This window comes from Tinamus guttatus, unplaced genomic scaffold, assembly GCF_059628265.1.
Source record: "Tinamus guttatus ecotype Peru unplaced genomic scaffold, ASM5962826v1 Tinamus_guttatus_pri_ptg000710l, whole genome shotgun sequence".
In the NCBI taxonomy this organism is placed as follows: Eukaryota; Metazoa; Chordata; class Aves; order Tinamiformes; family Tinamidae; genus Tinamus; species Tinamus guttatus.
In genome coordinates this window covers 5968468-5993196 of record NW_028289244.1, presented here as the reverse complement: position 1 = coordinate 5993196, position 24729 = coordinate 5968468, and the positions used below count along the sequence as shown (strand labels likewise).

The window sequence follows — 24729 nt, the reverse complement described above, 5'->3', positions numbered from 1 at the left end:
GGATTAGTAACATAGTGCTGTACGTAAATATTTGCAAGGTCAAATCTTCAGCACAATTCTTATTTTTATTCAGCGGATACTCTCAAAATACTCATTTTTTTCATATACTATCTCTTGGTTCTAAGCTGATGCTACTCATTTAAATTCAAATGGAAGTAATGTACCACAAAGACATGGAAAATATAATGCTCTCCCACGGGGGGCAGATTTTAGCATTCCTACTAGTCTCTGAAACTATTACTTACTAAGACACCATGCAAGGGGCTAAGGCAATCCATGGAGACTTATAAAGTTCTCATTCTTGTTACATCCAGGATAAAGTTGGTCCATGCTACCTAAATTACTCCCCTACAGCATAAAATTTGAAGCAATAGACTACTGTGATATAAGATATTCAAGCTAGCTAGCAAATTGCTCCCTTTGGCTATCAGTTAGGGAAGATGAGTGAATGTATTTTTCTTTTCTTTTAACATGCAAGTAAAATCAGCTCCACTGCTGCTGGCGTTAAATGCATATGCGGAAAGGGGAATATTGCCTTGTTCATCAGACACACAGGGAAAGTTTGTTGGTATTGCATGTTCCCGTCATGACAGAATACTTCCTCCTTTAGGACTTCAAAGAGACACACCTTTTAGTTTGCAAAGCAACTAGAAACATGAAAGTGCAAGAGAAGTGGGGAGGGAGAGGAGGGGGAAAGCGTGACGGGCTGTAATCATAAGACAGGAGTGTACTGTGGAAATAGCGGCCATGAATAATGCAGCAGTTCTCCCCCTGGGGAGAAGGAGCCCTTGGAAAAATGATTTCTCCAGATCTAATGGCTGAAACAGTCCATTACAGGTGCCACAAGAGGCATCTGTCTCCATTTACATACCCATCTGATCAGATCCTGTAGTTACAAATCGTGCACTAATCAACATTAGGTCCACAAGCAACCTGTTGCACACAGCAAGCACAGCATGGGATAAGGTGAGCGAATTCCCGTCCCATGCAAGGGGAGAAGAGCAGATAACATCCTTGACCGTACCCTGATGGGTATTGTAGGGTAATGTGAAAAGGCACAAACAAGGTTAAAACAACCTTCAGGGTCACGGGATGACCTGAGGTGCAGAGACTAGTAACTAAGATTACTAGGACTGCACAGCCTGGAAGTGAGACAGCTGTCAGGGGGCCCATCGAGGCCCATAAAATCAGAAACAGTTTGGAAAAAGCAAATAGGAAATCAGTGTTCCTCACTTCTCACAGCACAAAATTCAGAGGAACACAGAACCGAACCAGGCAGTGGGTTTATCCTTAAATACCCAAAGAGGCATTTATCCTTGGGTACATCAGTATGTCCTGAAACTCTGTGCCTTAGGAGCCCTGCTAAAAATGAACTGACTACATACACAGAGGGGGTTGATCCACTGCTGGCTATTGAATAAGATACTGTGGATGCAAACTCTAGCTGAGGAAAACATTACATTGTTATTTTCCAATGGTTTTGGGGCTGGCATGTATATTCTCATAAAAATACATGATTTATGATGATTATTTGTGCTCAGTTTTGGGATCCCCTGGGAAAGAAATGGGCTAATTCTGCTCTTAGTTACTTGGAGAAATGGCATGAAAAGCTCGAGGCCTGACTATGAGCTGGTGGAACTGAGGACATCCCATTTCGATGCACACCTTCAAAGTCTATTCCGATTTACTCAAGATGAGAGCAAGGCTTTCTGGGAGGGATTCTCTGCTCTATGGGCTTCTCTGACAGCACCAACATTGCTCTTCTGACTTGAGAATTGCTTTTTCCTTCCTAAAATGTTCTCTAAAGCAAATTTCAAAGTCGTGCATGGAGAGACTCCAGATTTAAAACTCAGACAGGCCTCCATGCCAGCAGAACCAGAGCCTCAGGGAATGTAACAAACATCGCTCATGGGAACAACCAGATGACAGCATATTAATACACCCTGAATGTTATCTATATGCAGAGAAAACCTGCACTGCCAACATATAGAATTAAGGAGATGCTCAAAGATGAATTCTTCCGATTGTTCCTGACAATGGCAGTAGATACTACCTGCCAGTTCTGCTCCATCAAGGGTTAAGTGGACTTGGAAACAACTTGAAAACACCGTGAAAGGAGAGAGGAATGTTCAGCAAGATATAGGACAAAAGAAAAGAGAATTGAAGTCATCATCATACCAATAATTAGCAGCCCTTTTGCCATCCACCAGCTACAGGAGCAGAACATTCTCCAGGGAACAGTGCCATTTATCACTGCAACCTGCTCCAGATCCGCGGGCTGGGTCCCGGCTGGCAGAGCGCAGGCTGCAGCCGAGCTGCTCCCAACACCGGCGGGAGAACTGGAGCAGCCCAAGCCAGAACAAGCCTCGAGGGCGAGACTGAGTAATCCAGGTACATCCCGCTGAACCCATCAGTTGGAAACAGCTTATTCATGTTACTGGGACACCCTCCCGGTGCTTCCCTTTGTCCCTTCTGCCCTTTCTGTCTCTTTCCACATTCCCTTCTTTCCTTCTTGTCTTTTTTTTCTTCCTTCAACAATTTTCCAATAGACTCCAGGGAGACAGTCCCACTCCTATTTGCTAAAATAACTAGTAGTTAAATGACTGACATTTAAAGTGATATCTTAGGCTCCAGCATTGCTCCACAGGGAGAAGACAGAGTGGTGAATGTGTGGGGAGCGGGAAAAATAGGATGCAGATCATGCTTCTAAGAGCTTTTTTTTTTTTTCCTTCAAGCTGTCTTACAGACTCCAGCAGACATCACTTCTATAGGAGCTTCTATGAAGATCATGTTTCTAAATGGCAGACTGGCAGAGGGCAGCCCATGGAATATGAAAAGCCCACTGAGATATAAAACAAACTGCATGCCACTACACTAGAAGTCTCAGAAGGAAAATTTTATCCTTCTTTTTTGCTTTATCTGTTTTTCTCTCACCTTTGGAGTCTGCACTGCCAGATCATACTGAACTGCCTCAGCAGATGTAAGAGGGCTCTCAGGAGCAGAATGGCGGCATTTAATAGAGCTCAGGCGTCCCTGGGACAGGTACATGTGCAGTCTCCACTGATAATCAAGGATTTGCCTTTAAGCCTGTTGTGCCTGGATATACCGCATGCCGGTGGAGTCAGGATGGTGCTGATGTCTGTGCAGCAGCACCCGGTCCATCCCAGGAAGCGTGGGATTTGGTGTGCTTGTTCCATGTACTCCATCCGTGCGTTTATATCAACTTAGATCAGTTGAGATGAGAACTGCAGCACCCTGCCCGAGCCGGCACAGAGGAGCCGGCCCAAGGGCAGCCTGGGCTGCTGCAGACTGTGCCCATCTGGGTTCCAAAGAAACAGCCGAGTTCCACGCTAAACAAAACGTATGGGCAAGAAAAGAGGATGCGTGCAAGAACCCGCGTGTCCCGCGGCTCTGCGGCTAGCAGCAATGATAGCAGTGAAGCTGCAGGTCATATTTCAGATGCATTGGCCAATGTCTGTGCAGTCCCAGGGCTGAAGTGAGACAGAGGCAGGACTCACAACTGATTAACATTATAAAACCGCCCCAAGGTTTTCCCTCCTCCCATTATACTCCTCATGTAACTGGGCTGCTGGGACCTCAGGATATAATAGCATCTCTATTGCTGCTAATTTTCCCTTCAACATTCCTACTGAGAAGAATTCAAGCTGCTGCTCTGGCCTCTCGTGTGAGGGTCCTGGTCCCCACTGTGCAGCCTGCAACGATGCCCGAGGAAGATCCTCCACAAAAGTTTTTTGCTCTAATTTGCCTGCCAAAGATGGATGGGATATTTGCATTCACACTTGCAAAAAACTTGCCCTCATCTAGATGAGATTTTTCCATCCTTCACCCCAAAGGTTTTTCCTACCAGCAGGGAATACAATCAAACAGCCAGCTGCCACCTAATTAGTAGATGGACTATTCACTTGACTGGTCAAATCCCCTGGGAATTTCACCGGCTGGAGTGGTCCTACGGGAGAGCTTTTCTAAGACAGCAGTTCAAATGCAATGTTGGAAAAACGAAGGAATCAGCTTCTTTGCCAGCAGCCATTTAAGGCTTCACTCTTTTAGCTTTATCCAGTTTTGTTTCCAAGATTTCTAACAGGTGAGACAAGTGTGAATAATAACAGTAATAATCCTTGCGTACGGCTCTGACAAAGGAGTGAGGGTGAGATTCATCAGCCCAGGGAATACTGCGTCCAACAGCATCCCGACTCTTGTGCTGCCGTTTTGCCAGAATCTCCCGATGAATCAACTTTCTGCCTACACATGTTCCTCGCCCTCCAGAGCCTCCTGGAACTCCATGTGCCTAATGCATAATTTGCATACGTGTACTCAGTGAGCACCCCGAAACTGGTGCCATGCCACTTGTGGGAATATTGTACATCAAGCAGGAAAAAAAAAAATCAAGAGATTTGTTTTTTCTGCCCCAGTCCTCCAAATGGATAGCACAGAGAATAATTTTTGGAATCCTTTCTTGTAAGTAGCTAGTAAAGAGAATCTCATTTGGCTTGGTAGGAGTCTATGAGTATATGCAAAGAATTCCTTTGCAACCCACTATGGGAACTTAACACTGAGGAAAATGCAATAGTAGAGAATGTGTGCAGTAGTGGGTACCGGCTGTATTAGTTTGAAGTGAAGAGCTGTGGGTGTTTATCACTGTTACTGGGTGATGACAAGCCAAAAAGGGCTCTGAAACACTAACTGGCAGCTGCTTCTCCTCCCGCTCCGCGCTGCCGTGCTGGGGTACAGCACGGGCATGGCAACGGAACCCGGCGCAACGGGACCGTGTCCTGTGAGCCGAGGCCCTCGGGAGCAGCACTCCGGTTCCTGAAATGCACCCGGCGGGCTTAGCAGGGACAACAAGCCAAGAAATGCACAACCTGCCTGTCTGCTTGTGCGGAACGCAGAGAACTGGGCTTGGAAAAGAGTCCCTCCTCTGACTAAAGGAAACAGGTTGCTAGGAAAACCCCCAAACTCCAAGATTCACCGTAAGATCACACGAGTCTCTACCCCAGTGCTGTCTCTGAATGAGGTTCCATATCCCTATTACTTAATGAGAAATTTGTGTAATTAAAAGGCCTTTCTCATCTTTTCTTTTCATTTTCCTCAACATTACCTATCCTGAATGAAGTGCTCACACCCTCCTCAGGATCTCCTTCCCTCGGGGCACTTTTGGGGATACCTGGACGATTGAAAAGACTCACACTTGTGCCATCTAGAGGAAGACAGTGATGGGAAAGGAAGTAAAGGGGCCAAATAACTCCTATTTTTTCCCTCCAATTCATTTTACAGTCAGTCCTCTGTTGATTTATACAAGAGAACAGAAAAGACCTAGAGGCAAGACAGCTCATCTCTCTATGATTGGAAACACGCTCCCAACCCAACTGGAGCCTGGGGAACTTGCGTGCAGGTTGCCTTTGGATTATTCTGCCTGAGTTTTTTCTTAGGCTTTCAATCTGAAAGCTGTTACTCATGCCTTTAGCTCATGTCACGATCGAGTCCCTTATGGAGAACAGGACCCAGAAGTATGCTGCTTGACATCCTATATTATGCAATTTCATGTGGTAAATTGCCTTCCCTGCACTCGGGTTATAAGATGCTTAGTTGGAGTCCATACACTAAATCTTACCTCCCCGTGGAAATAGCCTGACACAGCCCCAATGACACACGGCAAATGCAGTTCTGCTGTGAGCTCACATTGAGAAAGTTAATGCCATTTCTATCCCACATGCAGATTTCTTCTTCCAGAAAAAAATAATATGGGTAGGACACAAAGGAGGCCTACAGTACAAGGATCAATGCGGAGAATTGACACAAAGCCTTCAAAGGTAGCAAGAAAATAGGTGCCTTTGAATGGATCCCAGGAACTAGGCTGTTAAAGGGCAGGGAGAGGTAGGTCATTTACCCTTTCCTACGCAAGCAGCTTGGAAATGTACTGTAAAAAATCGCAACCTTAAATATCTCAACCCAAAACTGGGTGTTGGCTGTGCTTCAAAAATGAACAAGGAAGGCACCAAGAGCCACAGGGAAACGAGCAAGGAAATTTGGGGCAAGCAGGAGTTTGTCTGAAATGCCACAGGCCAGCAACTGCTGGCCACTAGCATCTACAATATCTGTGGATTTGGTCGAGCAAATTCACCTTTAAAAAACCTTCACATTCAGGAAAGCAGGAGAATCTGAGGTGCTGGAGCCTGGTAGGCACCAGGCTGCATTTTTCTGTCCATCACCTCCTCGTGGCTCCTTCCAGGACACCCTACAAGGCTCCGTTTGCACCAGCTGCTCATGCTCTTCCCTCCCGCTCACGTCCCTCACCCGCTTCCCAACTCGTCTGGCCTCCTCCCTTTCCATCTGTCCCCAAACAAGCTCCTGCTCCTCTGGACGTGCCCCTGGCATCCACTGCTGCCCCCAGCGAACTGAATGGGGACGGGACGATGTTTTCCCACCAAGACCTTCTCCCTGGGGGCTGGATCTGCTCTGCCCAGGAGCCAAGTCCCTGCTCGAGCAAGAGGATCCAGGTGGGTTCACCCAGACTCCAGCAGCTCAACCTAATCAAGAGCTTGTTCTCCTTGACAGCCTCTAATCACCAGCTGGCCAATTTACCCAGGAAAAAATTTTATCCTTTCTGTTAAAATTCATTTTTATGACACCTACCATAAGAGATTAAAAAAAAATAGGCATTAAAATGGCTTATAGAGGGTATTTTTATAATCCACTAAGCTGTTTTCCGTTTTCACTGATATGACATCTCTCAGCTATAATTTATAAATGCCATCAGTTAACGGACACAGAATCTTATCCATTTCTCCTCTCACATGGTTTTCCCATTTAAACTTTCTGCTAAATCTTCACTGTGCTCTAAATCCAGAGAGATTTGGTCATGGCTGGCGGGTGGGGAGGGTAAGAAGGGGGAGGAAGAAAAAATTTAAGTAGCTAATTAATGTCTGCATTTGGGGCATCCTACCAAGAAAGAATATAGAAGAAACACGTCCTTGATAAATATTTTCAGCATTTAAACAAGGCTAATGCCTCCCTACACAGAAACCTGTAACATCTCCAGAAAGGAAAGGGCAGTTTCACAGGCAATAAGTGCCTCTGTTCCTGAAGGGGAATGAGAAGGACTGGAGTTCACGGAGCAAAACCTAAATAAACATATCAAAGCTCGGGAGACCGACTCTCCTGAACATCCCTGTTACTCTCAAACCATTTAAGCAGAGGGATATTTAGTTTCTTCCTGCTCCCCTCTAATCCCTGTGCACTCGAGTGCTCCTTTCTCACAATGGTGGAGCATGGGAGCACAGGAGGGCTCCTGTTCAGAGGAGAACTATTTCCTCCTCTCCCCTGCATCAGGAAGGAAGGAAGGGAAGGAAGGGAACAAAACCCCCACTTCTGCCCACAGCACAGAGGTGAACTTAGAGTTTGCCGTTGTCTGGAGAGAGGCTGCGCTCTGCCCAGGCCTCTGCCCCATGCCTCCGTGCTGCAACCTTGATCATTTTCTTGGTGAACTTCTCACCTGTGAAGCTGCAGGACAGTCTGGGTGAACCTGTGGAAGCAGGAGCAGCCCTGGCTATGGATTTCTCATTTTCTCCAGTGGGATTTCCATTTTTATGCTGAGTGTGCATACGCATTCCTTATGCAGAGCAGAGAGGAGGCTTGCAGGCCACGTGAAAGGAGCAAGTCCCTTATCCACTATCTTTCTGCCTATTGAAGACCTGATTATAATTTTGTGTGCAAACAAGCAGGGGGGCCCATGTCCTTTTAACTTTTTTTCCTGCAGAATAAAACCTTTGCTCCACTGAGAGTTCCTGATAATCTTTTTTCAGGACTTGGAGACCACAAAGGGAAATTTGGAGTGAATTGACAGAGCTAAATGAAGAAGCTAGCACCATGCTGCCTGTTGCTGCACAAAAGCAAGATCAAGAGCAGCCGGCCTGCCCCATCCAAGGGCTAGTATTTTAAACGCATCTCTGATTTGGACTAGATGACCTCTAGAGGTCCCTTCCAACCTTAACGATTCTATGATTCTATGATTTCCTTCGCTTTGAGAGATGAAACGTTTCCCTGTGGGCAGCGGGTGAGAGGGGGAGCGGGTTCAGTCCCTCCTCATCCCATGGGCTGAGTTGCACCAGCCCCAGGCTGGTCCTGCTCCCTGGCACAGCAGCCTGGCACCAAGCGTGCCAGCCAAGCTGGCCACATGGCCCACATGGGCCACGGCCCGGCACCACGTCGGGGAGGCCCGCGCCGAGCGGGTGAATCACCCTCCTGCCCCTCGGGATGAACGAGTCTGCCCTGCCAACGCGAGGGACGTTTTCCTGCTGCCGAAACAGCGCCTGCGAGAACAGATGGCAAAAAATACCCAAAACGGCCCCTTGGCGCTCCCGCCCGGCAGCCCTGCCCCGCGGCAAAGCCTGCTTGGGAGAGGCTGTTCCTGAACCTCCTGCATGCGGAGGTAGCCTCTCTTCACCCACTCAAGTACCTACGTGGCCTCTATCCATCTGCTGCCTGGCACTCCCGCTGCAAGCGGAGCAGCTCCCCGTCACTTCCCAGGCGTCATCCCTGCTGCTCATCTGCCAGCAGACACGGAGGGAACACGGGACCAGCCAGCATCCCCGCTCGGCAAGGACCTCCAAACGCTCCTGAACGGCATCGGATTCGCCAGGAAGAGCAAGGAGCGCAAAGACGGGCCCAAGCACGGGCCAGTGTGGGGTTGGCTGGAAACGCAAAGCCTCTGTCCTAGAACCCTGTCCTGTTCACTCACGTCTCTCTGCTTATTCACCACCCTCGCAGCCACAAAAAGCACACGCTTCCTTTGGAGCACCCTGACCCGTTCAGCCAAATAGACGCTGATGAATTGGACGTAGAGCTCCAGATAGTCCAAGTGCACTTCTCAGTGCTGCGTCACTGATTTCTCATCAGTGCCAGCCCTTCCCACTCCCCCCGTGCAGTCTCACTGATAAAAGAGCAGAAAATAGCCACCAGGAGGAGAAAAATTCCAAAAAAAACCCTTAAAATGTAACTTGCTCCTCCAGGCACCCTTCAGTCACAATCTCCAGTCTAGGTCTGCAAAGCTCGGATAGGTCATTTGAGCCAAAGCCAACATTAACTTTAGGACTCGTCTGAAAAGTGATCAGTCTTTCATTGCTTGCAGAAAACACTAAACAACCTAATTGCATCAAGCCCTTCAGGCCCTCAAATTTTGTCTATTTTCATGCTTTCTCTAATTGAACAGCCGTATGGTTAGAGGGCTTGGACACAGGATCAGAGGAAGCATTTCATTGAGGGCTTTAGCTGCTTTCTGTGGATGGGGCCAAACTGCAACAAATGTTCATCTAAAACACAAGTTAGAGGCTGGCTCTAGTGCACTTGCTGCAATCCTGCAGCTCCCATTTATCATCTGTCCCTGATGCTCTGATTCTACTACTTCCCTAAAACTCGAATCTCTTTTTTCCTTCTCAAGACACCACTTCCAACACACTTTTTTTTTTAAAACCATGGATTTCTTAGTTCACCCTCTTGCACATTTTCTTCTCTGCCATTTCCTTGAGAGAAGGAACACCACAAAGAGGCTGTTAGAACTCCTCAGTCATTTGATCTTGGCAGGCAATTCCTCTGGCAAAGCAGGAAACAAGGTGTTTTCCCAGATGCTGCAAGGTCCCAGAGCAAGGTCTCTCTCTGGGAGAGATGGGGACCTGTGGAGGGGCTCAGCTCCCCCAGGGAGATCCCAAAGCGGCCCACATGGGACAGGAGCAGCAGAGCCAGAAACAGGCCGAGGTGCAGGGAGCACCCGCAGCCCCTCGTGCCCAGCAGGACGGACAGAGGGGTTGGGAGAAACCACCGAGTCCTTCTGTGCGTCGGGGTTGAGCTGCTGCTGCCAGAGCCTGCACTGCGGGGACCGCAGCATCACCAGAGAACAAGGAGAGTGGAAACACACACTTCCCACGAGGAAAAAAAGCATCACTTAGCCAGAATTCTACTTTGGGTTTGTCCTCTCATGAAAAAATCATTTGGATAAAATAAAAATTCACCAATCCTGTTTGTGCTACCATAGAAGCAAAAGGGCACTTAGGTAACTATGTCATACATAGATACTGATGATCCTGGAGTAATCGGAAGATACACTCTGGGAATAATCAGGATATATACTAAATGCCTTTAAAGATCTGATTTTTGGTACCTACAGGTCTAAACTAAAAATCAGAAACCGACGGTGCTTGGTGCTGTACACACATATCATTTGTTTTGAGAGCTTACAAAGCTCACGACAACAGGGAGATGCAACAGGCAACAGCAGAAAGCACGACAACCGTGTGCCATGACATCCAGGCACCGGGGTCATAGGCAGGTACAGGCGTAAAGAGGAGCAGAACAGGAGGAACATCCTGCTGCAGGGGAAGGGAAGAACATGCGAAATCTGGGCTGCAGCAGAGCGTTGCTGAGCAAAATCTGCAGAAAAGATGAAGAAAGCAGTGACGGGATGACAGACTACAGGATCTGCTGGAGGGCCAGCAGGTCTTTGAATCAAGTGGCTGTTCTTCAGAAAGGGCTTCATCTGCTATCCCGAAGCCTGATAGTGCAATATTAAGTATATACAGCCTTGATTTCCCCTTACAACAAAAAGATATTTAAAAAACAAACTAAAAGTAAGTTGAATGCTGAGTTCTCTTGGAATAATTCATGAGTACAAATTACAGGAAGAAAGGTTAAACCATATTAGCCAATGAAACATGAAAACTCTGACAAAAACAGCCGCAGAGGGTCGTCGTGTCCCCATCACCTGGGGCTGCCGCACACTCCAGCATGTTTCACCACGTCTCCTGCCGACTCTGACAGCAAATTCCCTCAAAGCGGGTTGGGAGCCCTGGATTTTAAGTAGCCAGGAGATAACAGTGGCCAAAAACACTGGCATGAGCTCCTAACTGCTGCAAGGAGGATAATTAACACGGGCTTTCACCACCTCCCTGCTCTGCAACAGCAAGTGTGAGAGCACAGAGCGCCCAGCTGCCTCTAGACCCCATGGATGTGTGGGTCCTGCCTACGTGGGTTTCATACACGGGGGCTGCAGTATCCTCCTAGCCCTCCTGCCATCAGAATTTTGGGCACAGGAGAGAGTTCTTGTTCCTCTTCAGACATATTTGAGAGCAGGGTGCTGTTTGGAGGGTGCATCTGCTGTGCTGGGAGATGGTACCTGCAGACCGCTCCAGCTGAACCCAAGCAAAACGCCACGAGGAAGGAGGTTCCCTTCCAACTATGGACTCAGCACTGGCCTCCTGTGCCGGCTCCTAAGGCAAATTCTGACAATCTCAACAGAGCATCTTTAAGAAATAATGGATTGCACTGACTCAGAGGAAACTGTCTGTTCCTTGATAATAAATGAGTTGTTAGGAGAGGTAGCAGACTCCCGGATCCATTTGTGATCCAAAGGGGTCACAGCTGCTTCCCATTTTCACGATGCCAAAACCAAAGACAACACGTGCACAGGAAGGGAAGAGCAGCCAGCCTCCTGCTCCTGTCTGCTTGCCACTCTCCAGCGGTTAAAGAGAGACTGTCAAGTGTGATTTCATTTTGATGGAGCATTTTTTAACATAAATTTGCTGCCGTTGAAAGTGAAAGACGCACTGCATTGGCTGCAAGTAAGAATAGCTAGGAAAAACACCGTAGCTCTCACCCCGGCACGCTGCCCCTTTTGCACGGGGTTGGCAGCACTTTTTGCAGCTCTTGACATGCACAACCCTGTAGCACCAGTGCCCCTCACTCCTACAGTGATGCACTTTGTGCCGCCAGCAGCAGCCCACGCACAACCCAATTAATGCAGATTCAGCTCTCCAAGATTCTGAGACCCTCCGAGACGGCTGAACAACAGCAGGGAGAATCCAAGACCAGAGCAGAACAGCATGCAGAGCATCCCTCGGATTTTCAGGTATGTTTTTGATCCAGGTCTGATTTGGCCCAGATGGTTGCTAAAAGATGCTACTTTAGAAATGACTTTTTTTTTTTTTTTTCCCCTCTTCTGCACAAACAACATTAAAAAAAAAAAAGAATCCTGCCTCCCCCAACTAAAAAAAACTCTCAGAATTGTTTATTGCTTGTTCCTGCCTGGTCCAAGTGCTCCATGGGGCTTAGCACTGCTCTTCCCATTGCAGCTCATGAGGCTTGCTCGGTAAATCCCCGAGTGCTGTTTGGAAAGTGCTGCAGTTAGCATCTGAAGGCATTCCTCCCTGGATGACACCGTTTCCAGGATCCCCCGAGCCTACTCCTAGGGAAGGAGAGCGGCAGCTAGCAGCATATCCACAGAAAGGGGGAGAAAGAGATCTGCTTAAAGACAGCAAGAGCAAACCTGGGCACTCGTGTTGTAGCCCTGAGCCCAGAACAGTGGAAAACACAGAGGCCAAGGGGTGGAGAGCACATCCCAGACTGACGGCAGCTCTCTGCCCGTGAGGGGCCGCTCCAGGATGCTCCTGCACAGAGGGTGATCCCGAGGAGCACTTTTTTATGCCAGGAACATGTTTTCTTCACTTCTTAGCTGAAGCATTAGACCAGCGCAGCTGCAAATTGCCTGTTTGCAGTGTGATGCCTGCTTTTATCAAGGCCTTTATAGACTGTTAGCAGGGAGAGCAGGAGAATGCCTGCAAAATGCTAAGATTTTACCTTCAGCACAGCACTGAGCCATTAGCAGAAGCCTGTAGTGGAGCTGCCCACATTCTGGAACCCAGAGAAAGCTGGCAAAGCAGAACTGGCCTTATGAGCAAGCACTTCGGTTACTGGGAAGGAAGGAACTCTAGCTGCCCTGAGACCACAAATAAGGACTTTAGTTCAGAACGAGAGGGCCTACTGGGCCAAAGTTTCCCAAACAAAGGACAGCAATTTGGTAATTGCTATCTGAGATGTCGTGACAGTTTTCCCACCTCAGTGTCACTCAAGCCTTGCTAGCACCGAGATTATGCTTGAAGGAGAACTTTCCTTCTCCGTGATGCTGTTGTGCTTGTGTGCGAGCTGGAAACGCTCCTGAGCCTCTTGTGCCTCTTGTGCCACACAGCCCAGACGTGGCCACAGCCCAGAGGAGGTGGAGGTGGCCTCGGGGTAGCATGGACACAGCAGAGCTGTACCCAAACCACGGCTGGCTCCTCCAGAGCAGAGAGGACACGGGGGCTTCGAGGAAGGGCTACCCCTAAGCAGAGAGAGCTCCGCGTTGCCTCTAAAGGCTCCAAGCAGAAGCTGAGGTCTCCTGCTCTCCCGTGCACACTGGACGCTTCAGGAAATCTGTGTGTCTCACGGGATCCCCCTCGCACTGGGGAACACGGACAGGAGCTCTGGCGTCCTGCCCCTGCAGCTCTGCCTACAACCCCTCTGCATGTGCATTTATGTGCATTGCTGCGGCTTGGGCTGCACTATCAGTTAGGCGGATGCAGGCTTGAGGCTGCCCTGGTGCAGAATGTTTTTCTTGGTAGAGAGGTGGAAACACAGCTGCCATCACACCTCCTGCCCAGTGAACCCACTGCTCCCCTAATTAATTTGCCTGCACGTCTAGATGTGTGGTTTCCCCTAATGACCAGCAGTAACAAAACACAAACTGGGCTCCATCATAGACAGCTTATAATGGAGGTTATATTAAGAAAGAAAATCTAATAATAACGTTAATTTAATTACAGAGCTGGATGGCTCTTATTTCTGAATTATGCTCAAAACCTCAGGAATTCATACTAATTAAGAGATGGCACATGAACACGGGCATTTCTGGGAACATCCAAATTAAGAGCTAGTTTGCCAGTCCCTAGCACATTCCTCAGCGCCAGCCCGGGGTCCGCGTGGGGCTCTGGGCTCCCTCCCGGCTCCGCCACGCGCGGCTGCGGAGGTGGAGGATGCTGTTCTGACGCCAACGACTCAACCTTAGGAATCTGCCTGAGTTCATCCACACATTTCCTGCAGGTTCCCAAGCAGGAGACGACTCCCAGCATCTGCCAGGCCAGGCTAATCCCAATAGTGGCCCCCAGCAAGTCACGGCTCTCCCCACGGCCTCTCCTTTCGCTGGCACCACGAGAAACAAGCACCGTGCCTCCCCGCGCAGCGTCCCCCCAGCCCGGGGCTGAAAGCAGTGGTATTGCTTGGCACAGCCCTAACTGGCTGAGCGGAAAAGACCCCAGAGCCAGCACAGGCTGGAAGACTAAATTAATTCCAGTTAAATCTGCAAAACGCCCTTTGCTTGGGATGGAGGGGGGACAGCTGCTGCGCTCGCCTGCTTTGCTGCAGCAGTGACCTGGAAAGGGCCGGGCTGCTCTGCCTCGCGCTTCCATGCGCCTCGCCAGCGACAGCAACGTCCCCTCGGCCCCTTCCCCCACGGCGCCTCCTCCCCGACGTGGTTCAGCCTCCCAGCACTTCCTCTGGTCGTTCATTAAGGACATTAATCACCCTCTGCACAAAGACATCTCTCCGGGACTCGCTGCAGGCCGGGCCCCTTTCTCAGCGAGGTGCTTGGGTCCCTGTTGTGCTGTGATGCTGCCCTGGTGTCCCAGCTGTGCTCCCATTCCCCTTGCGGATCGGGGATTCTCCTGGACACCAACCCATTGGTCATCTCAAGCCTCTCCTTGCCACGGATGCTCCAGCAGGAGGCTGCCTTCAGGCGGACCTGCCTCCAGCTGCTCTATATCTCGGCATTTGCTGTCATGACGATTTGAGGTGTCCCCCTCTCCCAGCCTCGATGCTCCATTCCTGCAGGGTTTGGCCCTGGGGACAGTGCCAGCATGCCGGGGAATATGTGACAAAAATCCTCCTAAGTGAGGAGTTCTCCTAAGGCCAGCGCATGAGCAGGGATGGGGCAATGTGCAGGGATGGAAGGCAACTGCAGCAAGAAACAGCCAGCAAAAAAGGGCAAGTGACAACCCAGGAGGGCTGCACGAGAGTGAGTTGGGCTGCACAACAAGCACACAGAAACGGTTCCTTCCCCAGGCAGGGCTCTGGGTGCACAGCCCGGGACAAGGCAGAGGAGCAGGGCTTTGCTCCTGGCTTGGAAAGTCCGTCCCTGGGCTCCCTGGATAGTGCAAAGCGGCTACTGCAAGTGCACCCAGCCCATTCCCCGGCCACATCCTGCAGCTCCTCGCCACTGCGCTCACATACCCGCGACCTGCCACGGCACCTCCATGGCCTCCAAAGCCGCTGCCCTTCCTCCTTTCCTTGCCGCATCCCTGCTCCCGGCTGCAGGATTTCCTGGGACTCCGTCCCGCTTGCCCTCCGCTGAGCTCTGCTCGCCCACGCTCTCTCCAAGTGCTCCCGTGCCTGCTGGTGCTGCTCACCTGCCGGAATAGCAACACTGTCCTGCTGCTCGTGGATAGCGCTGGGCAGGGCGCGTTGGTGCTGCGTGGAAGGAAAACTGACATGCTCTGGTGCTCTGGGCATCTCGGTAGCCCAGCAGGAGAAAAAAACATGTCCGAATCAGTGTAGCCACTGATGTCTTTTTCTTGCTGAAGCTTAGAGCGAGCAAAGACCAAAGGGAAGCGCTTGGCAGGGCAGGGAGGCGAGGAATAGCACCCTCATCGTGTGGGATCCTTCCTCACGGCACCCAGAGCCCCTGCAGCAGCTCCTGGAGCGTCCTCGGACCTCCCGGCCCTCCACCTTTCATGTCCCTGCCACTTCATGGCTATCAGCACAGTTACAGGGAACCGCTTACGAAATCGAAGCCTGCACTCTTAGAGCACAGAGCGAGCTACGGGTACATACTTATACCCACACAGGAATCTTGCCATCAGGTGTAGGTTACGTCTCACTCCAAGACATCAGCTTTTCTCTTTTGTGCTCCTCCACTGCGTCAAAAACAAATAAAATAAAGAATAGAGAGACCCTCGTGAAGAAGCCAAGATATGGCAATCTGTCGCTGTTACTCTCCGCTGCCTCTTGCTATTTTTTTCTTGAGAGTTTGGTCAGTTCTGTGCCCACGTTTCTCCTCTGACTTCAGCCTCGGATGAGGGCTGGCAAGGGTGAGTTTTGGGGAGATTGGAGAAAATAAAGGAGATATAGTAGTAAAAGGAATCAACATTTCTGGTTTTGTTGTTCTGTATGTGGGCTTTACTTTTTTTTTTTTTTTTTAATGCCCCAAGGGAACAAGTGGGTCTGGCTGTTAAAGGGCAGTAAGAGGAAATCAACTAGAGACTCGTTACTGTGTGAGCTAATGAGCTCTCAGTTCAGCAGGTGAGCAGGGAACGGCTCATGCTGCATGGCATGCTGTTAGCACCCTAATCATTCTCTGTTATTGTGAAATGTCTTTTTCTGGGCTGGTGGTGGATTGCTGATGGCTGAATTCAGCCCTTCTCCTGCATGTTGCCTTACACCTGACATTATCACAAGTCCTTGTAAAACTCATCTCTCTTGACAAAAGCTCAGTTAAAATAAATGCATCTTTGTCTCTGGACTTGTGTTAATACTAAACCCTGGAGAATTTTGGATCTGCAACATATTAAAGAGTCTCTCTGACATCGCCTGTTTAAAGAACATATTTATCCTGTTCTGCACAGAATCCCATGCTGTACTGAAGCTATGCAGAGTGGTTTCTACCTCTCCTGGCAGAGAGCTGGTGCCTCCAGGGCCTCAACCCTATTAAGGACAACGCTAACGTATGTAACTAAGATTCCCACTAGAGTTTTGGAATAGAACCATATTCTTCCCATGCTACCTTCCTTATAGTCATACAAATATTTTACTTGAACCTTGCTAATACGCCAAAAAATAAAAAAGGAAAAAATGCTGCTTAGTAGGGTCCCTGTCACATGGAAAAGCTTTTATTTCTAGAGAAGAAAGGATAAGCTGAGAGTAGAAACTGTGACTGTCACAGTGGGCAGCTCTGGCTTTGCTGGCCATTTCTAACAGCTCTTCTCTATGCACCACAGACCCCAATTTTACTTCTTTTCTCTCTTTTCTGCTCGCTATCAATGAACATTTGGGATTCTTTCCAGAAGAGCAGCTACATTTGCAGGTTGGAATTTCCCCCTATTCATCCTCTGGTTTTTGCTAATCACAAGTATCAGCTTTTCTTTTCCCCAGGTATGGCTCCCCCCTGCCCAGGATGAAAAATACACACACCAAATCCCTGTCCCATGGAGCAGGGCTTCCTGCAGCACCCTGGAGAGGAACAGACACCCAGGACCAGGAAAAGCTGCTCCTGGTGTTGGACAGGACGTGCCCGCCTGCGCGCGGGGCCACCTTAGCCCAGGATGGCCAAGCAGCACTGCACTTGGTGCTGCTGGTGATCACCCAGATCCTCACCAGCAAACAGGCAGCCGTCTGGGTGGTTGTGTGGAGCAAACCACGCGGAGCTCCAGCTTTGCAGCCTCTTCTTCCCGGGAAAGGGCAGCAGGGACGAGCGCGCCCCGTCTCCACCAACAGCAGTGAGTGCCGAGCACTCAGCACCAACCCCAGCTCGGTGTCACCCTCACTCGCTTTGGGAGACCTTCACCACGGAGCTTCACCCTGCTGTTGGGAGGCCCCTCAGCACCCGCTACGAGGGGAGATTACAGAAATCTCACTAAAAAAAAATATTTGATTGATAGCAAGGCACAGCCATCCCTGCTGGAAACTGAGCATCCTCAACCCCAGTTGATTTACTGTGGATTGATGCTCTGATTCATCTGCCCACATCAGATCTTTGCCCAAGACAAAACCTAAAGAGATGCGTTTCCGTGTAGTACCTATACTATGATAATCAGACTGCATCTGATGATCAAATCCATGTTTCTGCTGACTTAACTCACATTAAACAGTCACAGCTAACACTCTAGGACCCACAGGAAAAAATCACAGAACACTTCTGTGAGATCCTGACAGGGCAAAAATAAAAATAAGCCTATCAACATCACAAGGACTGGGCTTATTTGGATTGCAGAAGTTTAATTATAAAAATTACATTTTAATTGATTGCTGCTGGAATAATTATAACAACACCTTTCCAAGAAATGGCGACCACTATATGTTTGTCAACAAAGATGCTTCTTTTAATTCAATGTGCAATAATTATTTAATTAAGCCAAATTTAGATCCTCATTTAAGGAAAATCAAATGTTTGCCTATTCCTTCCTGTCTCTGAGAGGTAATTTAAGAGATAAAAGCAATCTCCAGAAACAACATATCTATATACGTATGCATCCAAGAGTAAGGAGAAAAAGAACTACTTCATTTTGTAGCTTATCTGAATCCAGGCTTGCTATTATTGATAAGAACATAAGCACCGAGGGAGAGATCGCTATAAATCTCTTGCAAATTGGTGGTGGATCCCTTTGAAAACATGAGCAGGCATTGGCCTGCACGTTCCTTTTCTACTGTGCGCTGTGGATTTGAGCACTGTTATTCCAGCAGCACCCCCAGACCCCACTCAGCAGGAGGACCCCGCGATGCCTGCAAGAAGAGGGAGAGATACCTAATTCTTTGAGGAATCGAGATGTTGGTTTTCAGCCTCTTTGCAATTTTTTCTGCAACTGCAAAATCCTGCTGCTGTCCTGCGGAGTGCCCTGTTCCTGGGGAGCAGCTGCTGGTGCCCATAGACAAGTTATCCCCACGGCACACTGTGCTTTTGGGCACCATGGACCTTCCAGGGATCGGAACCTGCAGCTCCCTCCTCGTTTCAGCCTTCCCTGTGCCCCTGACACAGGGCAGCCCCGCTCTCTGCTCCAACCCACAGCATCTCCTGCTGACAGGACAGTCACCCGCAGCAACACCCAGCAGGACAGAGCTTGTTGAGATGACGCTGGGGACACAAAGTGCTTTTCTGATCATGGCCAGGGACAAAGCATGAGCACAGCTCTTCAAAGGCGGCCAGAAGAGCCACTGCTCTGCTGCAGTGCTGTACAACCCTTGTTGCTCTGTCACGCCACCATCCTACCCTGGCATCGCTGTACACGGCTGCTGCAGGAAGGACTGCCAGTTCACCTTCTCCTCCAACAACCGTCTCGGCATTAGGAGAAGCTGCACGAAAGCAGAAGGTCTCCTAACCTTGGAATAAGAACACGCGGAGGGGCAGGATATGTATTTTCATCACATGGCAGGGGCTGGCGAGCTGCATGCTGCACTCAGGTGCAAACACAGAGATGTTCGTTACCCTAAGTCCTATAGGGTGGGGAGAATTCAGGAATATATTTCAGTTATTGAAATGTGCCCATATTTTAGTGCTGCAACAACATTAGTATTAAACGCATGCATGAAATATGAGGTTAGTTTATGTTATATTCACTATTTTTGTTTTCTTGATGTTTACATAAAGGTTTACTTAAATATCACTATCTACTGACATGTCATGCCCAAGGATCATAGGAACTTTAGGTCTACTATGAGCACATGAAAGCATTTAAAAACCACTGTGCAATAATAAGAAGCCCTGTGAGAATTACTGTTGTGCTGTCACGGTGACAGCACAGCCACAACTGCAGCCTCCTAGTATTTTTCAGGGTTTACCACCTTGATGGATTCTTTTGTAACCAATACACAATTATTACTAGCACATCATTAATGGTTTCCTATCACTGTCACCTATGAATACATCTTATGCTGTAAGTTCATCCACTGTCACACCAGAACTTGCTCATCCTCGCTGGCAGGCAGATATATGTCAGTTGGAGGCAGACAGTGTCATAGCCAATGCTGAGATGGATTTTGCAAACTCTCTCCTTAGACAGGGTGCTGTCACCGCTGCGGCTCATCCTGGCGCTTTGTCACCGTCTCACAAACCGCCCAGCGAGGCTCTTTGCTCCTGCACTCACTGCTGGCTCTTAATGCACGTTTTCTACATTGAAGAAGGCTGCTTCAGCCACGTGCCATAACGACTGCATTTAACATACGAGGAGGGATGCTGGCATGGGGACTTGCCATGGGGCTGTGACCTGGTAGCCCTGCTCAGATGTCCTGCTCGAGATGGGCAGCACCAGGTGGAGAGCTGAACAACCAGGGATACAGGAAACCCCTGCTATGGAGAGATGCTCTGTTCTCTATCTCCATGGGAACCAAAATTGGTACTTGTAACTGGTAGCATGGACAGTCTTTTCTCAGAAGACAAGGACCACTGCGTGGGTAGGTTTTTATTCTCTGTAAATAAACAAATCTTTCTGCTAATATCTAGCCTTGGCAACTGAGTAAGGAATTTGTTAGAAGATAAGGATGGAGATAATTCCTGGCAAAAGTTTCATCCCAGATTTATAGAGCATTGAAACCAGGTCTCCCATAGCCTGCTTTCCCCCTCCCCACCATCCCCCTGGTAGGGGACACGGATTAACACTTTCATCTGTGCTTACAAAACAAATGCTGCTTTCAATACCTTCAAGAACTTGGGAAGTTTTTAATTAAAAAAAAAAAAAAAAAAAACGAGGACAAGTGAAGTTGGACTGTGCAGAGTGCTTTGCTGGTCTGATCTAGGACAATGTGCCCTACATAGAGCTCAAATATAACATCCTTTGGGAGGCTGTCTTGCTTCCATTCAGCTTTTGCAAGACCACCTCCGCCCCCATGATACTAATGACAGATTTCTCAAGCACAACTACCATTCTGGTCTCGCTGCCATTGCTAATGCTGTAAACAAAATCATTAGTAGCAGGCATGCAGAGGGAGGGGAAACCAGGCACAGGCTGATAATCTGTTCCACACTGACATATTCGTGCAGTTTGTGCTTCCTTGCTGCTATGGGCACTGAAATAGCTTGTCCCCAGCCGCAGTCAGCAACTCTGCCGCAGGTGGGTGACACTTTCCCTTGATAGATACAAGGTCTGTCTTTTTCTCATTTTTGTCCATTTTTTCTGCCAAAGAAATGCCATTGGATTGGGCTGAAATAGTTGCTCTTGTTGATGGAAAGCTTGTAGTTGGCAGATAGAGGGATATTAAGGAAAACAGAAAATCTTTAGACGTGCCATTAGATACTCCAGTGAAAGCGTGGCCAAATTATTACTTCTCTCTCCCTCCACGTCTCGCTGCCCAAGAAATTCCTGCAATCCTGTACTTTCAAAGAACCAACAGGAAGAAAAGTGCAACTTTCCTTTCCTCCGGAGAGCCTCGCTAACGCTCCTCCTGCGCATTGCTGGGTGCTTTTTGCAGGAAGGCATTTCTCCCTTCTGTGTGGTCTCTAGCAGAGAGAACAGCTCGTGTCCACCTCTACCCTGCTCTCCACATGACCACCCTGCAGGGAGGATGTTTCCATGAATCCAAAGGATACTAGAGACGCGAGCCAACGAGAACCCACCAGCTCTGCGAGGGGACGGGCTCCTCAGTCCCTGCTGCCCCCATCCCCGCACACACCAACACCCTGTGCTCCACGCCAGGTCCAGCTGAGCAATTCCTTGTGCACCAAACCCCGGCAGCGCCGGCTCCTCTCACACAGCCCTGCGCTGCTCTCACCACACGCTGCAATGCCCCTCTTCAAACTGCGGGGCTGTGTTTGGGGTTTTTGCTTTCCTCTGGTTCCTTTGTGGCCTTTTTTATTGCTAGTCTTGGCATCACCTGGCAATCCATTTCTTTCCTTCTCCAACTCTGTTGCATAACAAGAACAGCAGAGCCACTGCGCTGGGTTTCTGCAATGTGCAACCAAGCCCCAGGAACGACTCCACTGTGCCGGTTCTATCTTAAATACTCGTTTTTGGTGGCTATTTCACTGTTATTTGAAACAAGAACTCTGCTACCTCTCTGTCATTATTGGCCATGTCCCTTATTTCGTATCTGGACTCTCCGTACACCAATCTGCTGTTTTACGCTCCATCTTTCTTAAGAGGGAGGACAGATGGCTAAAATGGGGCTGGAGCTGAAGTTGTTCACACTAAACAGACACTTTTGTGCCTCCAGTGGGTGGAAAGGGGTGTCTGTGTTGCACATCATGGCTGTAGGAAACACAGGGAAGAAACCTTGATGAGACGAGACAGGCAGAGGTTAGAGAACCAAAAGGAAGCGAATTGTTGGGGGCTATTACAACACTTTGGAAACATCAGAAAGAAAATGAAAGACGTGCTGACTAAGCACAGCACTCGCCCCCTACATCTCAGCACAAGTCAAAAAGATTCAGAAATCTCTCGCCCATGTGGACATTTTTTGTACGAATCACGAGTTTGGAGCAAGACATCCCATATTTCAGATGCACATACACACACAATCAGGAATAAAGAAACCGGAGCGAGAGGAAAGACGGCACATGCCGCTACTTACAGGTGTAGGTCATCTCAAAGCTGTCGCTGATGTTCACAATGTCAATCTGGGGAAGGAGCTTGGGGGGTTCCGTGAGCTGAGACAAGGCAAACCGAAAAGCCGCATGTTCCTGGGACTGCTGGTTAGGAAATAACCCCCCTGGGGAGAAGAAGGGAGAGGGAAAGGTCTTAAATACCCGCATGTTGGAGGGCGCTTTGGTGCAGAGCGCTTTGGCGAGCAGAGGCTGCAGCCTCTGCACCCCAGCGCTCCCACGTGCAGGACACGGGTCTGGGCGCGAGCAGGGAGCCCTGCAGCCTGTGCACTGGGTAATACCTGGGTATACCTGGGTAACGCCAAACGCAGCAGCCCTGGTGCTCCCTTGGGCCTGCTGGGCAACAGGCTCAGGCTGACCCTTCCTTCCTCCCATAACTTGAGGAGGAGAAGCAGAAGCACTCCCAGCTTTCCCTTGGGAGGGGTGGAACTGGAGTAGTTCTTCCTCCTCCCCTTCATCATTAGGCCCAGGTGGAAAGTTGTCTCCTGCCCTTGAGGAGGAGGGGGTGGCTCCAAAAGCAGGGAAAGGGCTCCCGGGGGCCAGGGATTCCTGGGGAAGACCCAGGGGCTCAGGGGGATGTGGCTGGGGCTCAGCGCGAGCTGGGACTGCATTTGGCCTTGCACCAGCACCTGCGGCTGCTGCTGCTGCAAGTTCGCTGTGCTGAAAAGCCCCAAAGTCACTTAGCAGGCGAGGGGGCAAACTCCGAGGGGGCAGGAACTGAAAACTCAGCCTGGAGAGGGCTCGATCTGAGCAGAAACACAGACAAACCCAGACCTGCAGCGCAGCAGAAACCACGTATGGCCCAGGACCAGGCTGCACCCAGGCTTGGAGCCTTGTCCCTCCGCTACAACCCCTGGCACAAAGCGCAGGATGCGCCTGTCCTAGGAAAAGTTTCCCCTGCTGCCACTGCAGGAAACTTGGCTTGCAGCAAATCCCTTCATATGCGCCAGAAAGATGCTATTGGATTTGGCTTGCCTTGTAATCTGTGTGCATGTAGTAGCAGCTCTGTTATTTTCATTTTACAGGGAGGGAAGCAAAGCGCTCAGCAGCAAGGTGGAATCAGAATAAAGAAGCAGACAGTGTCAATGCCATCCTCTGGGGCAGGTGCCCTGGGAGAGGAACAAACGTGCGGACACCTGCTACGCAGGGGCGTTCTGCACATCCCGGTGCAGAGGGGGCTGTTTGTGCATGGATGTGCCTCCCTCCCTTCCCCCAGCCTATTCCGGGTGTCGGAGCAGGAAGCCGCTAGCAGCTAAGTTAGGCTATTATGTATGTTGGCTGAAAGGGAAGGAATCTGAGATGCTGCACAGATTGGGGGTAAAGGGGAGGAAGGAAGGGAGGGAGAGCGGGATGCAGCATAAACAGCAATAAAAGCACCAGTTGTGCAGCTGGACTGAGACAGGAGTTGCTTCAACTTGGGGGATTAGCAACTGATTGGCATCGTAAAGGCAGGCGAGAAAGAAAAGCAGCAGCAAGGGAAGGGAATCTGGGACCTGGTAGGAGTCATCATCAATAAAGATCAATGGGAAAGTAATAACCAGCCCGAGGAGCACCGAGAAGTTACGGAATGGGAGCCGGGGAGAAGGGAATCGAACAGGCACTGACGGGGCGCGGGGGAAGCGAGTAGCATGAAATGAAGACAGGCTCGAACGCAACGTCTTCCTCCACTAGCTCTGCCCTTATTCTCTAGCAACAACAACAGAGAGCGCCTGTTTGTTACCTCTCGTCCCAGTTACCTCCGGATGAGAGGGAGCATCCTCACAAAAGCGTATAAGGCAAGCGCTGCTTTTGCAAATGCAGCAACACACAATGGCAGCCCAGGCATTTCCCATAGCAAGAAGCGGATTTGTTTTTTGGATGCCTCCTCCATTTCAGAGGCACTTTTCCCCGTCTGTGTTGGTGTGTGTGCAGGCATTTATTCCCAGTCTTCTCCTTTCCTCCCCCTCAACAAACTGATACACATCTCTGCCATTGCAACAGCCTCCCCGGCTCGTTCCAGGGCAGCGATGCAGCCTGTGCGGATCCCCCCCTCTCCCACACACACACATTCCCCCTTTGCAAGCGAATGGACGGGTCAGTTTTCCCCCGCCACCCCCTCTCCACCCCCACCACTTGCCGGGAACGTCGCTCCCCACCGGCCCCGAGCTCTGCACTCACCTATCTGGATATTGTTGGGGAAATTGGCCCCTAACACCGCCCCTAGGAAACTGGTGCAGAAGAAGGCAAAAATGTGCTGCATATTCCCTTTTGCATTGGCGAAAAAGAAGCCCAGCTCCAAGCATAGATTTGATTTTTCCCCCGCTCCGCTCTCTTTAGCTGGCTCCCTCGCCTCCCTTCTGCGGTGCCGTCTGGACCGGTCGCCTGGTTCCGGGGGGATCCAGCGCGGAGCCTGCTGCTCAACGCCGCCGGCAGCGGGATGAACTGAGCGCCGCGCGCGAGCCGGAGCGCCCGCTCCTCGTGCACATCCCTCCCCCGTCACACCCGCGCGCACGCACACCCGCGCGCTCCCCTCCGCCTAATTTGCCTTCCCCTCGTTAGCGCTCAACAGCTGG

The 24729-nt window shown here is 49.8% G+C and overlaps 1 protein-coding gene across 2 annotated transcripts in view; it reads right to left on the bottom strand.

Annotated features, from left to right (window-relative positions):
* Positions 1–24497, bottom strand: part of GRIA1 (glutamate ionotropic receptor AMPA type subunit 1) — a 112016-nt gene extending 87519 nt beyond the window's left edge. For both annotated transcript variants that reach the window (XM_088536871.1, XM_088536872.1), the window contains exons 1-2: positions 24335–24497; positions 22147–22284 (exon numbers count right to left, since the gene is read on the bottom strand). In XM_088536871.1, the coding sequence (XP_088392997.1) occupies positions 22147–22284; positions 24335–24416 (220 nt within the window). In that variant the 5' untranslated portion in view covers positions 24417–24497. The remainder of the gene's footprint in view (positions 1–22146; positions 22285–24334) is intronic.
* Between the last annotated feature and the right edge of the window lie 232 nt (positions 24498–24729).